Here is a 22,500-nt window from a genome sequence, read left to right as displayed (position 1 = left end):
CAGTAACTGCTGTATATACCACCGATCACCAGTAACTACTGTATATACCACCGATCACCAGTAACTACTGTATATACCACCGATCACCAGTAACTGCACTGTATATACCACCGATCACCAGTAACTGTACTGTATATACCTCCGATCACCAGTAACTACTGTATATACCACCGATCACCAGTAACTACTGTATATACCACCGATCACCAGTAACTGTACTGTATATACCACCGATCACCAGTAACTGTACTGTATATACCGCCGATCACCAGTAACTGTACTGTATATACCGCCGATCACCAGTAACTACACTGTATATACCACCGATCACCAGTAACTGCACTGTATATACCACAGATCACCAGTAACTGTACTGTATATACCACCGATCACCAGTAACTACTGTATATACCACCGATCACCAGTAACTGTTGTATATACCACCGATCACCAGTAACTGTATATACCACCGATCACCAGTAACTGCTGTATATACCACCGATCACCAGTAACTACTGTATATACCGCCGATCACCAGTAACTACTGTATATACCGCCGATCACCAGTAACTACTGTATATACCACCGATCACCAGTAACTGTACTGTATATACCACCGATCACCAGTAACTGTACTGTATATACCACCGATCACCAGTAACTACTGTATATACCACCGATCACCAGTAACTACTGTATATACCGCCGATCACCAGTAACTACTGTATATACCACCGATCACCAGTAACTGTACTGTATATACCACCGATCACCAGTAACTGCTGTATATACCACCGATCACCAGTAACTGTACTGTATATACCACCGATCACCAGTAACTGTACTGTATATACCACCGATCACCAGTAACTACACTGTATATACCACCGATCACCAGTAACTACTGTATATACCACCGATCACCAGTAACTGTACTGTATATACCACCGATCACCAGTAACTACTGTATATACCACCGATCACCAGTAACTACTGTATATACCACCGATCACCAGTAACTGCTGTATATACCACCGATCACCAGTAACTGTACTGTATATACCGCCGATCACCAGTAACTACTGTATATACCACCGATCACCAGTAACTACTGTATATACCACCGATCACCAGTAACTACTGTATATACCACCGATCACCAGTAACTACTGTATATACCACCGATCACCAGTAACTACTGTATATACCGCCGATCACCAGTAACTACTGTATATACCGCCGATCACCAGTAACTACTGTATATACCGCCGATCACCAGTAACTACTGTATATACCGCCGATCACCAGTAACTACTGTATATACCACCGATCACCAGTAACTACTGTATATACCACCGATCACCAGTAACTGTACTGCATATACCACCGATCACCAGTAACTACTGTATATACCACCGATCACCAGTAACTACTGTATATACCACCGATCACCAGTAACTGTACTGCATATACCACCGATCACCAGTAACTACACTGTATATACCACCGATCACCAGTAACTGCTGTATATACCACCGATCACCAGTAACTACTGTATATACCACCGATCACCAGTAACTACTGTATATACCACCGATCACCAGTAACTACACTGTATATACCACCGATCACCAGTAACTGTACTGTATATACCACCGATCACCAGTAACTGCTGTATATACCACCGATCACCAGTAACTACACTGTATATACCACCGATCACCAGTAACTGTACTGTATATACCACCGATCACCAGTAACTGTACTGTATATACCACCGATCACCAGTAACTACTGTATATACCACCGATCACCAGTAACTGTATATACCACCGATCACCAGTAACTGCTGTATATACCACCGATCACCAGTAACTGTACTGTATATACCACCGATCACCAGTAACTGCACTGTATATACCACCGATCACCAGTAACTACTGTATATACCACCGATCACCAGTAACTACTGTATATACCACCGATCACCAGTAACTACTGTATATACCACCGATCACCAGTAACTACTGTATATACCACCGATCACCAGTAACTACTGTATATACCACCGATCACCAGTAACTACTGTATATACCACCGATCACCAGTAACTGCACTGTATATACCACCGATCACCAGTAACTACTGTATATACCACCGATCACCAGTAACTACTGTATATACCACCGATCACCAGTAACTACTGTATATACCACCGATCACCAGTAACTGTACTGTATATACCACCGATCACCAGTAACTGCACTGTATATACCACCGATCACCAGTAACTGCACTGTATATACCACCGATCACCAGTAACTGCACTGTATATACCACCGATCACCAGTAACTGTACTGTATATACCACCGATCACCAGTAACTGTACTGTATATACCACCGATCACCAGTAACTGCTGTATATACCACCGATCACCAGTAACTGCTGTATATACCACCGATCACCAGTAACTGCACTGTATATACCACCGATCACCAGTAACTGCACTGTATATACCACCGATCACCAGTAACTGTACTGTATATACCACCGATCACCAGTAACTGCACTGTATATACCACCGATCACCAGTAACTGTACTGTATATACCACCGATCACCAGTAACTACTGTATATACCACCGATCACCAGTAACTGTACTGTATATACCACCGATCACCAGTAACTACTGTATATACCACCGATCACCAGTAACTGCACTGTATATACCACCGATCACCAGTAACTGTACTGTATATACCACCGATCACCAGTAACTGTACTGTATATACCACCGATCACCAGTAACTACTGTATATACCACCGATCACCAGTAACTGTACTGTATATACCACCGATCACCAGTAACTGTACTGTATATACCACCGATCACCAGTAACTGTACTGTATATACCACCGATCACCAGTAACTGTACTGTATATACCACCGATCACCAGTAACTACTGTATATACCACCGATCACCAGTAACTGCTGTATATACCACCGATCACCAGTAACTGCTGTATATACCACCGATCACCAGTAACTGTACTGTATATACCACCGATCACCAGTAACTGCTGTATATACCACCGATCACCAGTAACTGCTGTATATACCACCGATCACCAGTAACTGTACTGTATATACCACCGATCACCAGTAACTACTGTATATACCACCGATCACCAGTAACTGCTGTATATACCACCGATCACCAGTAACTGCTGTATATACCACCGATCACCAGTAAATGCTGTATATACCACCGATCACCAGTAAATGCTGTATATACCACCGATCACCAGTAACTGCTGTATATACCACCGATCACCAGTAACTGTACTGTATATACCGCCGATCACCAGTAACTACTGTATATACCACCGATCACCAGTAACTACTGTATATACCACCGATCACCAGTAACTACTGTATATACCACCGATCACCAGTAACTGTACTGTATATACCACCGATCACCAGTAACTACTGTATATACCACCGATCACCAGTAACTGTACTGTATATACCACCGATCACCAGTAACTGTACTGTATATACCACCGATCACCAGTAACTGTACTGTATATACCACCGATCACCAGTAACTGTACTGTATATACCGCCGATCACCAGTAACTGCTGTATATACCACCGATCACCAGTAACTGTACTGTATATACCACCGATCACCAGTAACTGCTGTATATACCACCGATCACCAGTAACTGCACTGTATATACCACCGATCACCAGTAACTGTACTGTATATACCACCGATCACCAGTAACTGTACTGTATATACCACCGATCACCAGTAACTACTGTATATACCACCGATCACCAGTAACTACTGTATATACCACCGATCACCAGTAACTACTGTATATACCACCGATCACCAGTAACTACTGTATATACCACCGATCACCAGTAACTACTGTATATACCACCGATCACCAGTAACTACTGTATATACCACCGATCACCAGTAACTGCACTGTATATACCACCGATCACCAGTAACTGCACTGTATATACCACCGATCACCAGTAACTGTACTGTATATACCACCGATCACCAGTAACTACTGTATATACCACCGATCACCAGTAACTGTATATACCACCGATCACCAGTAACTGTATATACCACCGATCACCAGTAACTGTACTGTATATACCACCGATCACCAGTAACTGTATATACCACCGATCACCAGTAACTGTATATACCACCGATCACCAGTAACTGTATATACCACCGATCACCAGTAACTACTGTATATACCGCCGATCACCAGTAACTGTACTGTATATACCACCGATCACCAGTAACTACTGTATATACCTCCGATCACCAGTAACTACTGTATATACCGCCGATCACCAGTAACTACTGTATATACCACCGATCACCAGTAACTACTGTATATACCACCGATCACCAGTAACTGCACTGTATATACCACCGATCACCAGTAACTACTGTATATACCGCCGATCACCAGTAACTGTACTGTATATACCACCGATCACCAGTAACTGTACTGTATATACCACCGATCACCAGTAACTGCACTGTATATACCACCGATCACCAGTAACTACTGTATATACCACCGATCACCAGTAACAACTGTATATACTGCCGATCACCAGTCACTGTACTGTATATACCACCGATCACCAGTAACTGTACTGTATATACCACCGATCACCAGTAACTGTATATACCACCGATCACCAGTAACTGTACTGTATATACCACCGATCACCAGTAACTACTGTATATACCACCGATCACCAGTAACTACTGTATATACCACCGATCACCAGTAACTACTGTATATACCACCGATCACCAGTAACTGTATATACCACCGATCACCAGTAACTGCTGTATATACCACCGATCACCAGTAACTGCTGTATATACCACCGATCACCAGTAACTGCACTGTATATACCACCGATCACCAGTAACTGCACTGTATATACCACCGATCACCAGTAACTGTACTGTATATACCACCGATCACCAGTAACTGTACTGTATATACCACCGATCACCAGTAACTGCACTGTATATACCACCGATCACCAGTAACTGTACTGTATATACCACCGATCACCAGTAACTACTGTATATACCACCGATCACCAGTAACTGTACTGTATATACCACCGATCACCAGTAACTGTACTGTATATACCACCGATCACCAGTAACTGCTGTATATACCACCGATCACCAGTAACTACTGTATATACCACCGATCACCAGTAACTGCACTGTATATACCACCGATCACCAGTAACTGTACTGTATATACCACCGATCACCAGTAACTGTACTGTATATACCACCGATCACCAGTAACTGTACTGTATATACCACCGATCACCAGTAACTACTGTATATACCACCGATCACCAGTAACTGTACTGTATATACCACCGATCACCAGTAACTGTTCTGTATATACCACCGATCACCAGTAACTGTACTGTATATACCACCGATCACCAGTAACTGTACTGTATATACCACCGATCACCAGTAACTGTACTGTATATACCACCGATCACCAGTAACTACTGTATATACCACCGATCACCAGTAACTGCTGTATATACCACCGATCACCAGTAACTGCTGTATATACCACCGATCACCAGTAACTGCTGTATATACCACCGATCACCAGTAACTGTACTGTATATACCACCGATCACCAGTAACTGCACTGTATATACCGCCGATCACCAGTAACTGCTGTATATACCACCGATCACCAGTAACTGCTGTATATACCACCGATCACCAGTAACTGTACTGTATATACCACCGATCACCAGTAACTGTACTGTATATACCACCGATCACCAGTAACTACTGTATATACCACCGATCACCAGTAACTGCTGTATATACCACCGATCACCAGTAACTGCTGTATATACCACCGATCACCAGTAACTGCTGTATATACCACCGATCACCAGTAACTGTACTGTATATACCACCGATCACCAGTAACTGCTGTATATACCACCGATCACCAGTAACTACTGTATATACCACCGATCACCAGTAACTACTGTATATACCGCCGATCACCAGTAACTGTACTGTATATACCACCGATCACCAGTAACTACTGTATATACCTCCGATCACCAGTAACTACTGTATATACCGCCGATCACCAGTAACTACTGTATATACCACCGATCACCAGTAACTACTGTATATACCACCGATCACCAGTAACTGTACTGTATATACCACCGATCACCAGTAACTGTACTGTATATACCACCGATCACCAGTAACTACTGTATATACCACCGATCACCAGTAACTGCTGTATATACCACCGATCACCAGTAACTGCTGTATATACCACCGATCACCAGTAACTGTACTGTATATACCACCGATCACCAGTAACTGCTGTATATACCACCGATCACCAGTAACTGCTGTATATACCACCGATCACCAGTAACTGCACTGTATATACCGCCGATCACCAGTAACTACTGTATATACCACCATCACCAGTAACTGCTGTATATACCACCGATCACCAGTAACTACTGTATATATCACCGATCACCAGTAACTACTGTATATACCACCGATCACCAGTAACTGCTGTATATACCACCGATCACCAGTAACTACTGTATATACCACCGATCACCAGTAACTGTACTGTATATACCACCGATCACCAGTAACTGTACTGTATATACCACCGATCACCAGTAACTGTACTGTATATACCACCGATCACCAGTAACTACTGTATATACCACCGATCACCAGTAACTACTGTATATACCACCGATCACCAGTAACTGTACTGTATATACCACCGATCACCAGTAACTACTGTATATACCACCGATCACCAGTAACTGTACTGTATATACCACCGATCACCAGTAACTGTACTGTATATACCACCGATCACCAGTAACTACTGTATATACCACCGATCACCAGTAACTACTGTATATACCACCGATCACCAGTAACTACTGTATATACCACCGATCACCAGTAACTACTGTATATACCACCGATCACCAGTAACTGTACTGTATATACCACCGATCACCAGTAACTGTACTGTATATACCGCCGATCACCAGTAACTACTGTATATACCACCGATCACCAGTAACTGTACTGTATATACCGCCGATCACCAGTAACTACTGTATATACCACCGATCACCAGTAACTACTGTATATACCACCGATCACCAGTAACTGTACTGTATATACCGCCGATCACCAGTAACTGTACTGTATATACCACCGATCACCAGTAACTGTACTGTATATACCACCGATCACCAGTAACTGTACTGTATATACCACCGATCACCAGTAACTGTACTGTATATACCACCGATCACCAGTAACTACTGTATATACCACCGATCACCAGTAACTGTACTGTATATACCGCCGATCACCAGTAACTACTGTATATACCACCGATCACCAGTAACTACTGTATATACCACCGATCACCAGTAACTGCACTGTATATACCACCGATCACCAGTAACTACTGTATATACCACCGATCACCAGTAACTACTGTATATACCACCGATCACCAGTAACTACTGTATATACCACCGATCACCAGTAACTACTGTATATACCACCGATCACCAGTAACTACTGTATATACCACCGATCACCAGTAACTGCACTGTATATACCACCGATCACCAGTAACTACTGTATATACCACCGATCACCAGTAACTACTGTATATACCACCGATCACCAGTAACTACTGTATATACCACCGATCACCAGTAACTGTACTGTATATACCACCGATCACCAGTAACTGCACTGTATATACCACCGATCACCAGTAACTGCACTGTATATACCACCGATCACCAGTAACTGCTGTATATACCACCGATCACCAGTAACTGCTGTATATACCACCGATCACCAGTAACTGCACTGTATATACCACCGATCACCAGTAACTGCTGTATATACCACCGATCACCAGTAACTACTGTATATACCACCGATCACCAGTAACTACTGTATATACCACCGATCACCAGTAACTGTACTGTATATACCACCGATCACCAGTAACTGTACTGTATATACCACCGATCACCAGTAACTGCTGTATATACCACCGATCACCAGTAACTGCTGTATATACCACCGATCACCAGTAACTGCACTGTATATACCACCGATCACCAGTAACTGTACTGTATATACCACCGATCACCAGTAACTGCACTGTATATACCACCGATCACCAGTAACTGTACTGTATATACCACCGATCACCAGTAACTACTGTATATACCACCGATCACCAGTAACTGTACTGTATATACCACCGATCACCAGTAACTACTGTATATACCACCGATCACCAGTAACTGCACTGTATATACCACCGATCACCAGTAACTGTACTGTATATACCACCGATCACCAGTAACTACTGTATATACCACCGATCACCAGTAACTGTACTGTATATACCACCGATCACCAGTAACTGTACTGTATATACCACCGATCACCAGTAACTGTACTGTATATACCACCGATCACCAGTAACTACTGTATATACCACCGATCACCAGTAACTGTACTGTATATACCACCGATCACCAGTAACTGTACTGTATATACCACCGATCACCAGTAACTGTACTGTATATACCACCGATCACCAGTAACTACTGTATATACCACCGATCACCAGTAACTGCTGTATATACCACCGATCACCAGTAACTGCTGTATATACCACCGATCACCAGTAACTGTACTGTATATACCACCGATCACCAGTAACTGTACTGTATATACCACCGATCACCAGTAACTGTACTGTATATACCACCGATCACCAGTAACTACTGTATATACCACCGATCACCAGTAACTGCTGTATATACCACCGATCACCAGTAACTGCTGTATATACCACCGATCACCAGTAACTGCTGTATATACCACCGATCACCAGTAAATGCTGTATATACCACCGATCACCAGTAAATGCTGTATATACCACCGATCACCAGTAACTGTACTGTATATACCTCCGATCACCAGTAACTACTGTATATACCACCGATCACCAGTAACTACTGTATATACCACCGATCACCAGTAACTACTGTATATACCACCGATCACCAGTAACTACTGTATATACCACCGATCACCAGTAACTGCACTGTATATACCACCGATCACCAGTAACTACTGTATATACCGCCGATCACCAGTAACTGTACTGTATATACCACCGATCACCAGTAACTGTACTGTATATACCACCGATCACCAGTAACTGCACTGTATATACCACCGATCACCAGTAACTACTGTATATACCACCGATCACCAGTAACAACTGTATATACCGCCGATCACCAGTCACTGTACTGTATATACCACCGATCACCAGTAACTGTACTGTATATACCACCGATCACCAGTAACTGTACTGTATATACCACCGATCACCAGTAACTGTATATACCACCGATCACCAGTAACTGTACTGTATATACCACCGATCACCAGTAACTACTGTATATACCACCGATCACCAGTAACTACTGTATATACCACCGATCACCAGTAACTACTGTATATACCACCGATCACCAGTAACTACTGTATATACCACCGATCACCAGTAACTGTATATACCACCGATCACCAGTAACTACTGTATATACCACCGATCACCAGTAACTACTGTATATACCACCGATCACCAGTAACTACTGTATATACCACCGATCACCAGTAACTGTATATACCACCGATCACCAGTAACTGTACTGTATATACCACCGATCACCAGTAACTGTACTGTATATACCACCGATCACCAGTAACTACTGTATATACCACCGATCACCAGTAACTGCACTGTATATACCACCGATCACCAGTAACTGTACTGTATATACCACCGATCACCAGTAACTGTACTGTATATACCACCGATCACCAGTAACTGTACTGTATATACCACCGATCACCAGTAACTACTGTATATACCACCGATCACCAGTAACTGTACTGTATATACCACCGATCACCAGTAACTGTACTGTATATACCACCGATCACCAGTAACTGTACTGTATATACCACCGATCACCAGTAACTGTACTGTATATACCACCGATCACCAGTAACTGTACTGTATATACCACCGATCACCAGTAACTACTGTATATACCACCGATCACCAGTAACTGCTGTATATACCACCGATCACCAGTAACTGCTGTATATACCACCGATCACCAGTAACTGCTGTATATACCACCGATCACCAGTAACTGTACTGTATATACCACCGATCACCAGTAACTGCACTGTATATACCGCCGATCACCAGTAACTGCTGTATATACCACCGATCACCAGTAACTGCTGTATATACCACCGATCACCAGTAACTGTACTGTATATACCACCGATCACCAGTAACTGTACTGTATATACCACCGATCACCAGTAACTACTGTATATACCACCGATCACCAGTAACTGCTGTATATACCACCGATCACCAGTAACTGCTGTATATACCACCGATCACCAGTAACTGCTCTGTATATACCACCGATCACCAGTAACTGCTGTATATACCACCGATCACCAGTAACTGCACTGTATATACCGCCGATCACCAGTAACTACTGTATATACCACCGATCACCAGTAACTACTGTATATACCACCGATCACCAGTAACTACTGTATATACCACCGATCACCAGTAACTGCACTGTATATACCACCGATCACCAGTAACTACTGTATATACCACCATCACCAGTAACTGCTGTATATACCACCGATCACCAGTAACTACTGTATATACCACCGATCACCAGTAACTGCACTGTATATACCACCGATCACCAGTAACTACTGTATATACCACCATCACCAGTAACTGCTGTATATACCACCGATCACCAGTAACTGCTGTATATACCACCATCACCAGTAACTGCACTGTATATACCACCGATCACCAGTAACTACTGTATATACCACCATCACCAGTAACTGCTGTATATACCACCGATCACCAGTAACTACTGTATATACCACCATCACCAGTAACTGCTGTATATACCACCGATCACCAGTAACTACTGTATATACCACCGATCACCAGTAACTACTGTATATACCACCGATCACCAGTAACTGCACTGTATATACCACCGATCACCAGTAACTACTGTATATACCACCATCACCAGTAACTGCTGTATATACCACCGATCACCAGTAACTACTGTATATACCACCGATCACCAGTAACTGCACTGTATATACCACCGATCACCAGTAACTGTACTGTATATACCACCGATCACCAGTAACTACTGTATATACCACCGATCACCAGTAACTACTGTATATACCACCATCACCAGTAACTGCTGTATATACCACCGATCACCAGTAACTGCTGTATATACCACCGATCACCAGTAACTACTGTATATACCGCCTATCACCAGTAACTGTACTGTATATACCACCGATCACCAGTAACTACTGTATATACCACCGATCACCAGTAACTGCTGTATATACCACCGATCACCAGTAACTACTGTATATACCACCGATCACCAGTAACTACTGTATATATCACCGATCACCAGTAACTACTGTATATACCACCGATCACCAGTAACTGCTGTATATACCACCGATCACCAGTAACTACTGTATATACCACCGATCACCAGTAACTGTACTGTATATACCACCGATCACCAGTAACTGTACTGTATATACCACCGATCACCAGTAACTGTACTGTATATACCACCGATCACCAGTAACTACTGTATATACCACCGATCACCAGTAACTACTGTATATACCACCGATCACCAGTAACTGTACTGTATATACCACCGATCACCAGTAACTACTGTATATACCACCGATCACCAGTAACTGTACTGTATATACCACCGATCACCAGTAACTGTACTGTATATACCACCGATCACCAGTAACTACTGTATATACCACCGATCACCAGTAACTACTGTATATACCACCGATCACCAGTAACTGTACTGTATATACCGCCGATCACCAGTAACTACTGTATATACCACCGATCACCAGTAACTGTACTGTATATACCGCCGATCACCAGTAACTACTGTATATACCACCGATCACCAGTAACTACTGTATATACCACCGATCACCAGTAACTGTACTGTATATACCGCCGATCACCAGTAACTGTACTGTATATACCACCGATCACCAGTAACTGTACTGTATATACCACCGATCACCAGTAACTGTACTGTATATACCACCGATCACCAGTAACTGTACTGTATATACCGCCGATCACCAGTAACTACTGTATATACCACCGATCACCAGTAACTACTGTATATACCACCGATCACCAGTAACTGCACTGTATATACCACCGATCACCAGTAACTACTGTATATACCACCGATCACCAGTAACTACTGTATATACCACCGATCACCAGTAACTACTGTATATACCACCGATCACCAGTAACTACTGTATATACCACCGATCACCAGTAACTACTGTATATACCACCGATCACCAGTAACTGCACTGTATATACCACCGATCACCAGTAACTACTGTATATACCACCGATCACCAGTAACTACTGTATATACCACCGATCACCAGTAACTACTGTATATACCACCGATCACCAGTAACTGTACTGTATATACCACCGATCACCAGTAACTGCACTGTATATACCACCGATCACCAGTAACTGCTGTATATACCACCGATCACCAGTAACTGCACTGTATATACCACCGATCACCAATAACTGTACTGTATATACCACCGATCACCAGTAACTGCACTGTATATACCACCGATCACCAGTAACTGTACTGTATATACCACCGATCACCAGTAACTACTGTATATACCACCGATCACCAGTAACTGTACTGTATATACCACCGATCACCAGTAACTACTGTATATACCACCGATCACCAGTAACTGCACTGTATATACCACCGATCACCAGTAACTGCACTGTATATACCACCGATCACCAGTAACTGTACTGTATATACCACCGATCACCAGTAACTACTGTATATACCACCGATCACCAGTAACTGTACTGTATATACCACCGATCACCAGTAACTGTACTGTATATACCACCGATCACCAGTAACTGTACTGTATATACCACCGATCACCAGTAACTGTACTGTATATACCACCGATCACCAGTAACTGTACTGTATATACCACCGATCACCAGTAACTACTGTATATACCACCGATCACCAGTAACTGTACTGTATATACCACCGATCACCAGTAACTGTACTGTATATACCACCGATCACCAGTAACTGTACTGTATATACCACCGATCACCAGTAACTACTGTATATACCACCGATCACCAGTAACTGCTGTATATACCACCGATCACCAGTAACTGCTGTATATACCACCGATCACCAGTAACTGTACTGTATATACCACCGATCACCAGTAACTGTACTGTATATACCACCGATCACCAGTAACTGCTGTATATACCACCGATCACCAGTAACTGTACTGTATATACCACCGATCACCAGTAACTACTGTATATACCACCGATCACCAGTAACTGCTGTATATACCACCGATCACCAGTAACTGCTGTATATACCACCGATCACCAGTAACTGCTGTATATACCACCGATCACCAGTAAATGCTGTATATACCACCAATCACCAGTAACTACTGTATATACCACCGATCACCAGTAAATGCTGTATATACCACCGATCACCAGTAACTGTACTGTATATACCTCCGATCACCAGTAACTACTGTATATACCACCGATCACCAGTAACTACTGTATATACCACCGATCACCAGTAACTACTGTATATACCACCGATCACCAGTAACTGCACTGTATATACCACCGATCACCAGTAACTACTGTATATACCGCCGATCACCAGTAACTGTACTGTATATACCACCGATCACCAGTAACTGTACTGTATATACCACCGATCACCAGTAACTGCACTGTATATACCACCGATCACCAGTAACTACTGTATATACCACCGATCACCAGTAACAACTGTATATACCGCCGATCACCAGTCACTGTACTGTATATACCACCGATCACCAGTAACTGTACTGTATATACCACCGATCACCAGTAACTGTATATACCACCGATCACCAGTAACTGTACTGTATATACCACCGATCACCAGTAACTACTGTATATACCACCGATCACCAGTAACTACTGTATATACCACCGATCACCAGTAACTACTGTATATACCACCGATCACCAGTAACTAATGTATATACCACCGATCACCAGTAACTGTATATACCACCGATCACCAGTAACTGCTGTATATACCACCGATCACCAGTAACTGCTGTATATACCACCGATCACCAGTAACTGCACTGTATATACCACCGATCACCAGTAACTGCACTGTATATACCACCGATCACCAGTAACTGTACTGTATATACCACCGATCACCAGTAACTGTACTGTATATACCACCGATCACCAGTAACTGCACTGTATATACCACCGATCACCAGTAACTGTACTGTATATACCACCGATCACCAGTAACTACTGTATATACCACCGATCACCAGTAACTGTACTGTATATACCACCGATCACCAGTAACTGTACTGTATATACCACCGATCACCAGTAACTACTGTATATACCACCGATCACCAGTAACTGCACTGTATATACCACCGATCACCAGTAACTGTACTGTATATACCACCGATCACCAGTAACTGTACTGTATATACCACCGATCACCAGTAACTGTACTGTATATACCACCGATCACCAGTAACTACTGTATATACCACCGATCACCAGTAACTGTACTGTATATACCACCGATCACCAGTAACTGTACTGTATATACCACCGATCACCAGTAACTGTACTGTATATACCACCGATCACCAGTAACTGTACTGTATATACCACCGATCACCAGTAACTGTACTGTATATACCACCGATCACCAGTAACTGTACTGTATATACCACCGATCACCAGTAACTACTGTATATACCACCGATCACCAGTAACTGCTGTATATACCACCGATCACCAGTAACTGCTGTATATACCACCGATCACCAGTAACTGCTGTATATACCACCGATCACCAGTAACTGTACTGTATATACCGCCGATCACCAGTAACTGCACTGTATATACCGCCGATCACCAGTAACTGCTGTATATACCACCGATCACCAGTAACTGCTGTATATACCACCGATCACCAGTAACTGTACTGTATATACCACCGATCACCAGTAACTGTACTGTATATACCACCGATCACCAGTAACTACTGTATATACCACCGATCACCAGTAACTGCTGTATATACCACCGATCACCAGTAACTGTACTGTATATACCACCGATCACCAGTAACTGTACTGTATATACCACCGATCACCAGTAACTGTACTGTATATACCGCCGATCACCAGTAACTACTGTATATACCGCCGATCACCAGTAACTGTACTGTATATACCACCGATCACCAGTAACTACTGTATATACCACCGATCACCAGTAACTGTACTGTATATACCACCGATCACCAGTAACTACTGTATATACCACCGATCACCAGTAACTGCTGTATATACCGCCGATCACCAGTAACTACTGTATATACCACCGATCACCAGTAACTGTACTCTATATACCACCGATCACCAGTAACTGCACTGTATATACCAACAATCACCAGTAACTACTGTATATACCACCGATCACCAGTAACTGTACTGTATATACCACCGATCACCAATAACTACTATATATACCACCGATCACCAGCAACTACTGTATATACCACCGATCACCAGTAACTGTACTGTATATACCGCCGATCACCAGTAACTGTACGGTATATACCACCGATCACCAGTAACTACTGTATATACCACCGATCACCAGTAACTACTGTATATACCACCGATCACCAGTAACTACTGTATATACCACCGATCACCAGTAACTATTGTATATACCACCGATCACCAGTAACTACTGTATATACCACCGATCACCAGTAACTACTGTATATACCACCGATCACCAGTAACTACTGTATATACCACCGATCACCAGTAACTACTGTATATACCACCGATCACCAGTAACTACTGTATATACCACCGATCACCAGTAACTACTGTATATACCACCGATCACCAGTAACTGCTGTATATACCACCGATCACCAGTAACTACTGTATATACCACCGATCACCAGTAACTACTGTATATATCACCGATCACCAGTAACTACTGTATATACCACCGATCACCAGTAACTGCTGTATATACCACCGATCACCAGTAACTGTACTGTATATACCACCGATCACCAGTAACTGTACTGTATATACCACCGATCACCAGTAACTACTGTATATACCACCGATCACCAGTAACTACTGTATATACCACCGATCACCAGTAACTGTACTGTATATACCACCGATCACCAGTAACTACTGTATATACCACCGATCACCAGTAACTGTACTGTATATACCACCGATCACCAGTAACTGTACTGTATATACCACCGATCACCAGTAACTACTGTATATACCACCGATCACCAGTAACTACTGTATATACCACCGATCACCAGTAACTGTACTGTATATACCACCGATCACCAGTAACTGTACTGTATATACCGCCGATCACCAGTAACTACTGTATATACCACCGATCACCAGTAACTGTACTGTATATACCGCCGATCACCAGTAACTACTGTATATACCACCGATCACCAGTAACTGTACTGTATATACCGCCGATCACCAGTAACTGTACTGTATATACCACCGATCACCAGTAACTGTACTGTATATACCACCGATCACCAGTAACTGTACTGTATATACCACCGATCACCAGTAACTGTACTGTATATACCACCGATCACCAGTAACTGTACTGTATATACCACCGATCACCAGTAACTGTACTGTATATACCACCGATCACCAGTAACTGTACTGTATATACCACCGATCACCAGTAACTGTACTGTATATACCACCGATCACCAGTAACTGTACTGTATATACCACCGATCACCAGTAACTGTACTGTATATACCACCGATCACCAGTAACTGTACTGTATATACCACCGATCACCAGTAACTACTGTATATACCGCCGATCACCAGTAACTGTACTGTATATACCACCGATCACCAGTAACTGTACTGTATATACCACCGATCACCAGTAACTGTACTGTATATACCACCGATCACCAGTAACTGTACTGTATATACCACCGATCACCAGTAACTGTACTGTATATACCTCCGATCACCAGTAACTGTACTGTATATACCACCGATCACCAGTAACTACTGTATATACCACCGATCACCAGTAACTACTGTATATACCTCCGATCACCAGTAACTACTGTATATACCGCCGATCACCAGTAACTACTGTATATACCACCGATCACCAGTAACTGCTGTATATACCACCGATCACCAGTAACTACTGTATATACCACCGATCACCAGTAACTACTGTATATACCACCGATCACCAGTAACTGTACTGTATATACGACCGATCACCAGTAACTGTACTGTATATACCACCGATCACCAGTAACTGTACTGTATATACCACCGATCACCAGTAACTACTGTATATACCGCCGATCACCAGTAACTCCTGTATATACCACCGATCACCAGTAACTACTGTATATACCACCGATCACCGGTAACTGTACTGTATATACCACCGATCACCAGTAACTGTACTGTATATACCACCGATCACCAGTAACTGTACTGTATATACCTCCGATCACCAGTAACTGTACTGTATATACCACCGATCACCAGTAACTACTGTATATACCACCGATCACCAGTAACTGTACTGTATATACCACCGATCACCAGTAACTGTACTGTATATACCACCGATCACCAGTAACTACTGTATATACCACCGATCACCAGTAACTGTACTGTATATACCACCGATCACCAGTAACTGCTGTATATACCACCGATCACCAGTAACTGTACTGTATATACCACCGATCACCAGTAACTGCTGTATATACCACCGATCACCAGTAACTGCTGTATATACCACCGATCACCAGTAACTGTATATACCACGGATCACCAGTAACTGTATATACCACCGATCACCAGTAACTGCTGTATATACCACCGATCACCAGTAACTGCACTGTATATACCTCCGATCACCAGTAACTGTACTGTATATACCTCCGATCACCAGTAACTGTACTGTATATACCTCCGATCACCAGTAACTGTACTGTATATACCTCCGATCACCAGTAACTGCTGTATATACCACCGATCACCAGTAACTACTGTATATACCACCGATCACCAGTAACTGTATATACCACCGATCACCAGTAACTACTGTATATACCACCGATCACCAGTAACTGTATATACCTCCGATCACCAGTAACTGTATATACCACCGATCACCAGTAACTGTATATACCACCGATCACCAGTAACTGTATATACCTCCGATCACCAGTAACTACTGTATATACCACCGATCACCAGTAACTGTACTGTATATACCACCGATCACCAGTAACTACTGTATATACCACCGATCACCAGTAACTGTACTGTATATACCACCGATCACCAGTAACTGTATATACCTCCGATCACCAGTAACTGTATATACCACCGATCACCAGTAACTGTATATACCACCGATCACCAGTAACTGTATATACCTCCGATCACCAGTAACTACTGTATATACCACCGATCACCAGTAACTGTACTGTATATACCACCGATCACCAGTAACTACTGTATATACCACCGATCACCAGTAACTGTATATACCACCGATCACCAGTAACTGTATATACCACCGATCACCAGTAACTGCACTGTATATACCTCCGATCACCAGTAACTACTGTATATACCTCCGATCACCAGTAACTGTACTGTATATACCACCGATCACCAGTAACTGTACTGTATATACCTCCGATCACCAGTAACTGTACTGTATATACCTCCGATCACCAGTAACTGTATATACCACCGATCACCAGTAACTGTACTGTATATACCTCCGATCACCAGTAACTGTACTGTATATACCACCGATCACCAGTAACTGTACTGTATATACCTCCGATCACCAGTAACTGTACTGTATATACCTCTGATCACCAGTAACTGTACTGTATATACCTCCGATCACCAGTAACTGTATATACCACCGATCACCAGTAACTGTACTGTATATACCACCGATCACCAGTAACTACTGTATATACCTCCGATCACCAGTAACTGTACTGTATATACCACCGATCACCAGTAACTACTGTATATACCGCCGATCACCAGTAACTGCACTGTATATACCGCCGATCACCAGTAACTACTGTATATACCACCGATCACCAGTAACTGCACTGTATATACCTCCGATCACCAGTAACTACTGTATATACCTCCGATCACCAGTAACTGTACTGTATATACCACCGATCACCAGTAACTGTACTGTATATACCTCCGATCACCAGTAACTGTACTGTATATACCTCCGATCACCAGTAACTGTATATACCACCGATCACCAGTAACTGTACTGTATATACCTCCGATCACCAGTAACTGTACTGTATATACCACCGATCACCAGTAACTGTACTGTATATACCTCCGATCACCAGTAACTGTACTGTATATACCTCTGATCACCAGTAACTGTACTGTATATACCTCCGATCACCAGTAACTGTATATACCACCGATCACCAGTAACTGTACTGTATATACCACCGATCACCAGTAACTACTGTATATACCTCCGATCACCAGTAACTGTACTGTATATACCACCGATCACCAGTAACTACTGTATATACCGCCGATCACCAGTAACTGCACTGTATATACCGCCGATCACCAGTAACTGTACTGTATATACCACCGATCACCAGTAACTGTACTGTATATACCACCGATCACCAGTAACTGCACTGTATATACCACCGATCACCAGTAACTGTACTGTATATACCACCGATCACCAGTAACTGCTGTATATACCACCGATCACCAGTAACTACTGTATATACCACCGATCACCAGTAACTACTGTATATACCACCGATCACCAGTAACTGCTGTATATACCACCGATCACCAGTAACTGTATATACCTCCGATCACCAGTAACTGTACTGTATATACCACCGATCACCAGTAACTGCTGTATATACCACCGATCACCAGTAACTGCTGTATATACCACCGATCACCAGTAACTGTACTGTATATACCACCGATCACCAGTAACTGCTGTATATACCACCGATCACCAGTAACTGCTGTATATACCACCGATCACCAGTAACTACTGTATATACCACCGATCACCAGTAACTGTACTGTATATACCACCGATCACCAGTAACTACTGTATATACCACCGATCACAAGGAACTGCTGTATATACCACCGATCACCAGTAACTGTACTGTATATACCACCAATCACCAGTAACTGTACTGTATATACCACCGATCACCAGTAACTGTATATACGGTGTCCTATAGACAGATAATTCTATCTCCGCTGTGGATCTTCGGCGATTCTTTAGTGTTATCATGGACGTCTTTGTAGAATCTCTGGTTATCGCCCTACTTGCCCGATCTCGCGGTTTTGGTCGGCGCCGTTCCATTGTAATAATCTGGACCATCTTGTCAGGTCCATTACATAACATTACATATACCGCTCCCGCACCACTCACCATTATACCCTTGTAACGCTCGGGACACCACGGATTTGGCCACCGTATCATATACCGAGCCCTGCGACGCATTGTGAAGAATACCGTCCACTTTAAATGACCAATCATAGCGCTTGTTATTGACCACTCCCAGCTTCTCATCCTTCCGGAGGTGAATGTCTACGAGCTGCAGGAGACACAGAACGGATATTATTATAAGACGTAATAACGGAGACGTGAAAGCGTCCACAGCAGCGATCGTCCTCCGCACCTGATTATCCTCCTCAAGGTGGATGATTTCTTGAGCAAAATGAGGTGTTGGCCTGACGCGGACGAACACCCGCACATCACTGCTACCGGCACTCATGTCACTGACCTGCGGAGAGAGAACGGGAGCCGAAAGTAACGCACAACCGTGTACTGACCCCCGAGGACACCCCCTGCACACCAGCATACAAGTCACCTATAGAATTATCCTATAGAAGCAGAGGTAATGTACAGACATCACTGATCCGGAGTTACATCCTGTATTATACTCCAGAGCTGTACTCACTATTCTGCTGGTGGAGTCACTGTGTACATACATTACATTACTCATCCTGTACTGATCCTGAGTTATATCCTGTATTCTACTCCAGAGCTGCACTCACTATTCTGCTGGTGGAGTCACTATGTACATACATTACATTACTTATCCTGTACTGATCCTGAGTTACATCCTGTATTATACTCCAGAGCTGCACTCACTATTCTCCTGGTCGAGTCACTGTGTATATACATTACATTACTTATCCTGTACTGATCCTGAGTTACATCCTGTATTATACTCCAGAGCTGCACTCACTATTCTGCTGGTGGAGTCACTGTGTACATACATTACTTATCCTGTACTGATCAGGAGTTACATCATGTATTATACTCCAGAGCTGCACTCACTATTCTGCTGGTGGAGTCACTATGTACATACATTACATTACTTATCCTGTACTGATCCTGAGTTACATCCTGTATTATACTCCAGAGCTGCACTCACTATTCTGCTGGTGGAGTCACTGTGTACATACATTACTTATCCTGTACTGATCCTGAGTTACATCCTGTATTATACTCCAGAGCTGCACTCACTATTCTGCTGGTGGAGTCACTGTGTACATACATTACATTACTTATCCTGTACTGATCCTGAGTTACATCCTGTATTATACTCCAGAGCTGCACTCACTATTCTGCTGGTGGAGTCGCTGTGTACATACATTACTTATCCTGTACTGATCCTGAGTTAGATCCTGTATTATACTCCAGAGCTGCACTCACAATTCTGCTAGTGTAGTCACTGTGTACATACATTACATTACTTATCCTGTACTGATCCTGAGTTATATCCTGTATTATACTCCAGAGCTGCACTCACTATTCTGCTAGTGTAGTCACTGTGTACATACATTACATTACTTATCCT

General features: G+C 42.8%; 1 protein-coding gene across 1 annotated transcript in view; it reads right to left on the bottom strand.

Moving 5' to 3' along the window:
- LOC142702676 (kinesin-like protein KIF9) overlaps positions 1-21,417 on the bottom strand; it is a gene marked incomplete at both ends in the record, with an annotated part of 23,465 nt that extends 2,048 nt beyond the window's left edge. The window contains 2 exons of the mRNA XM_075848194.1: positions 21,063-21,228; positions 21,313-21,417. Coding sequence (XP_075704309.1) covers positions 21,063-21,228; positions 21,313-21,417 — 271 coding nt within the window. The remainder of the gene's footprint in view (positions 1-21,062; positions 21,229-21,312) is intronic.
- Positions 21,418-22,500: the final 1,083 nt, after the last annotated feature.

Source organism: Rhinoderma darwinii, unplaced genomic scaffold (genome assembly GCF_050947455.1).
Source record: "Rhinoderma darwinii isolate aRhiDar2 unplaced genomic scaffold, aRhiDar2.hap1 Scaffold_2422, whole genome shotgun sequence".
Taxonomy (NCBI): Eukaryota; Metazoa; Chordata; class Amphibia; order Anura; family Rhinodermatidae; genus Rhinoderma; species Rhinoderma darwinii.
This window is presented reverse-complemented; position numbering and strand designations above follow the sequence as displayed.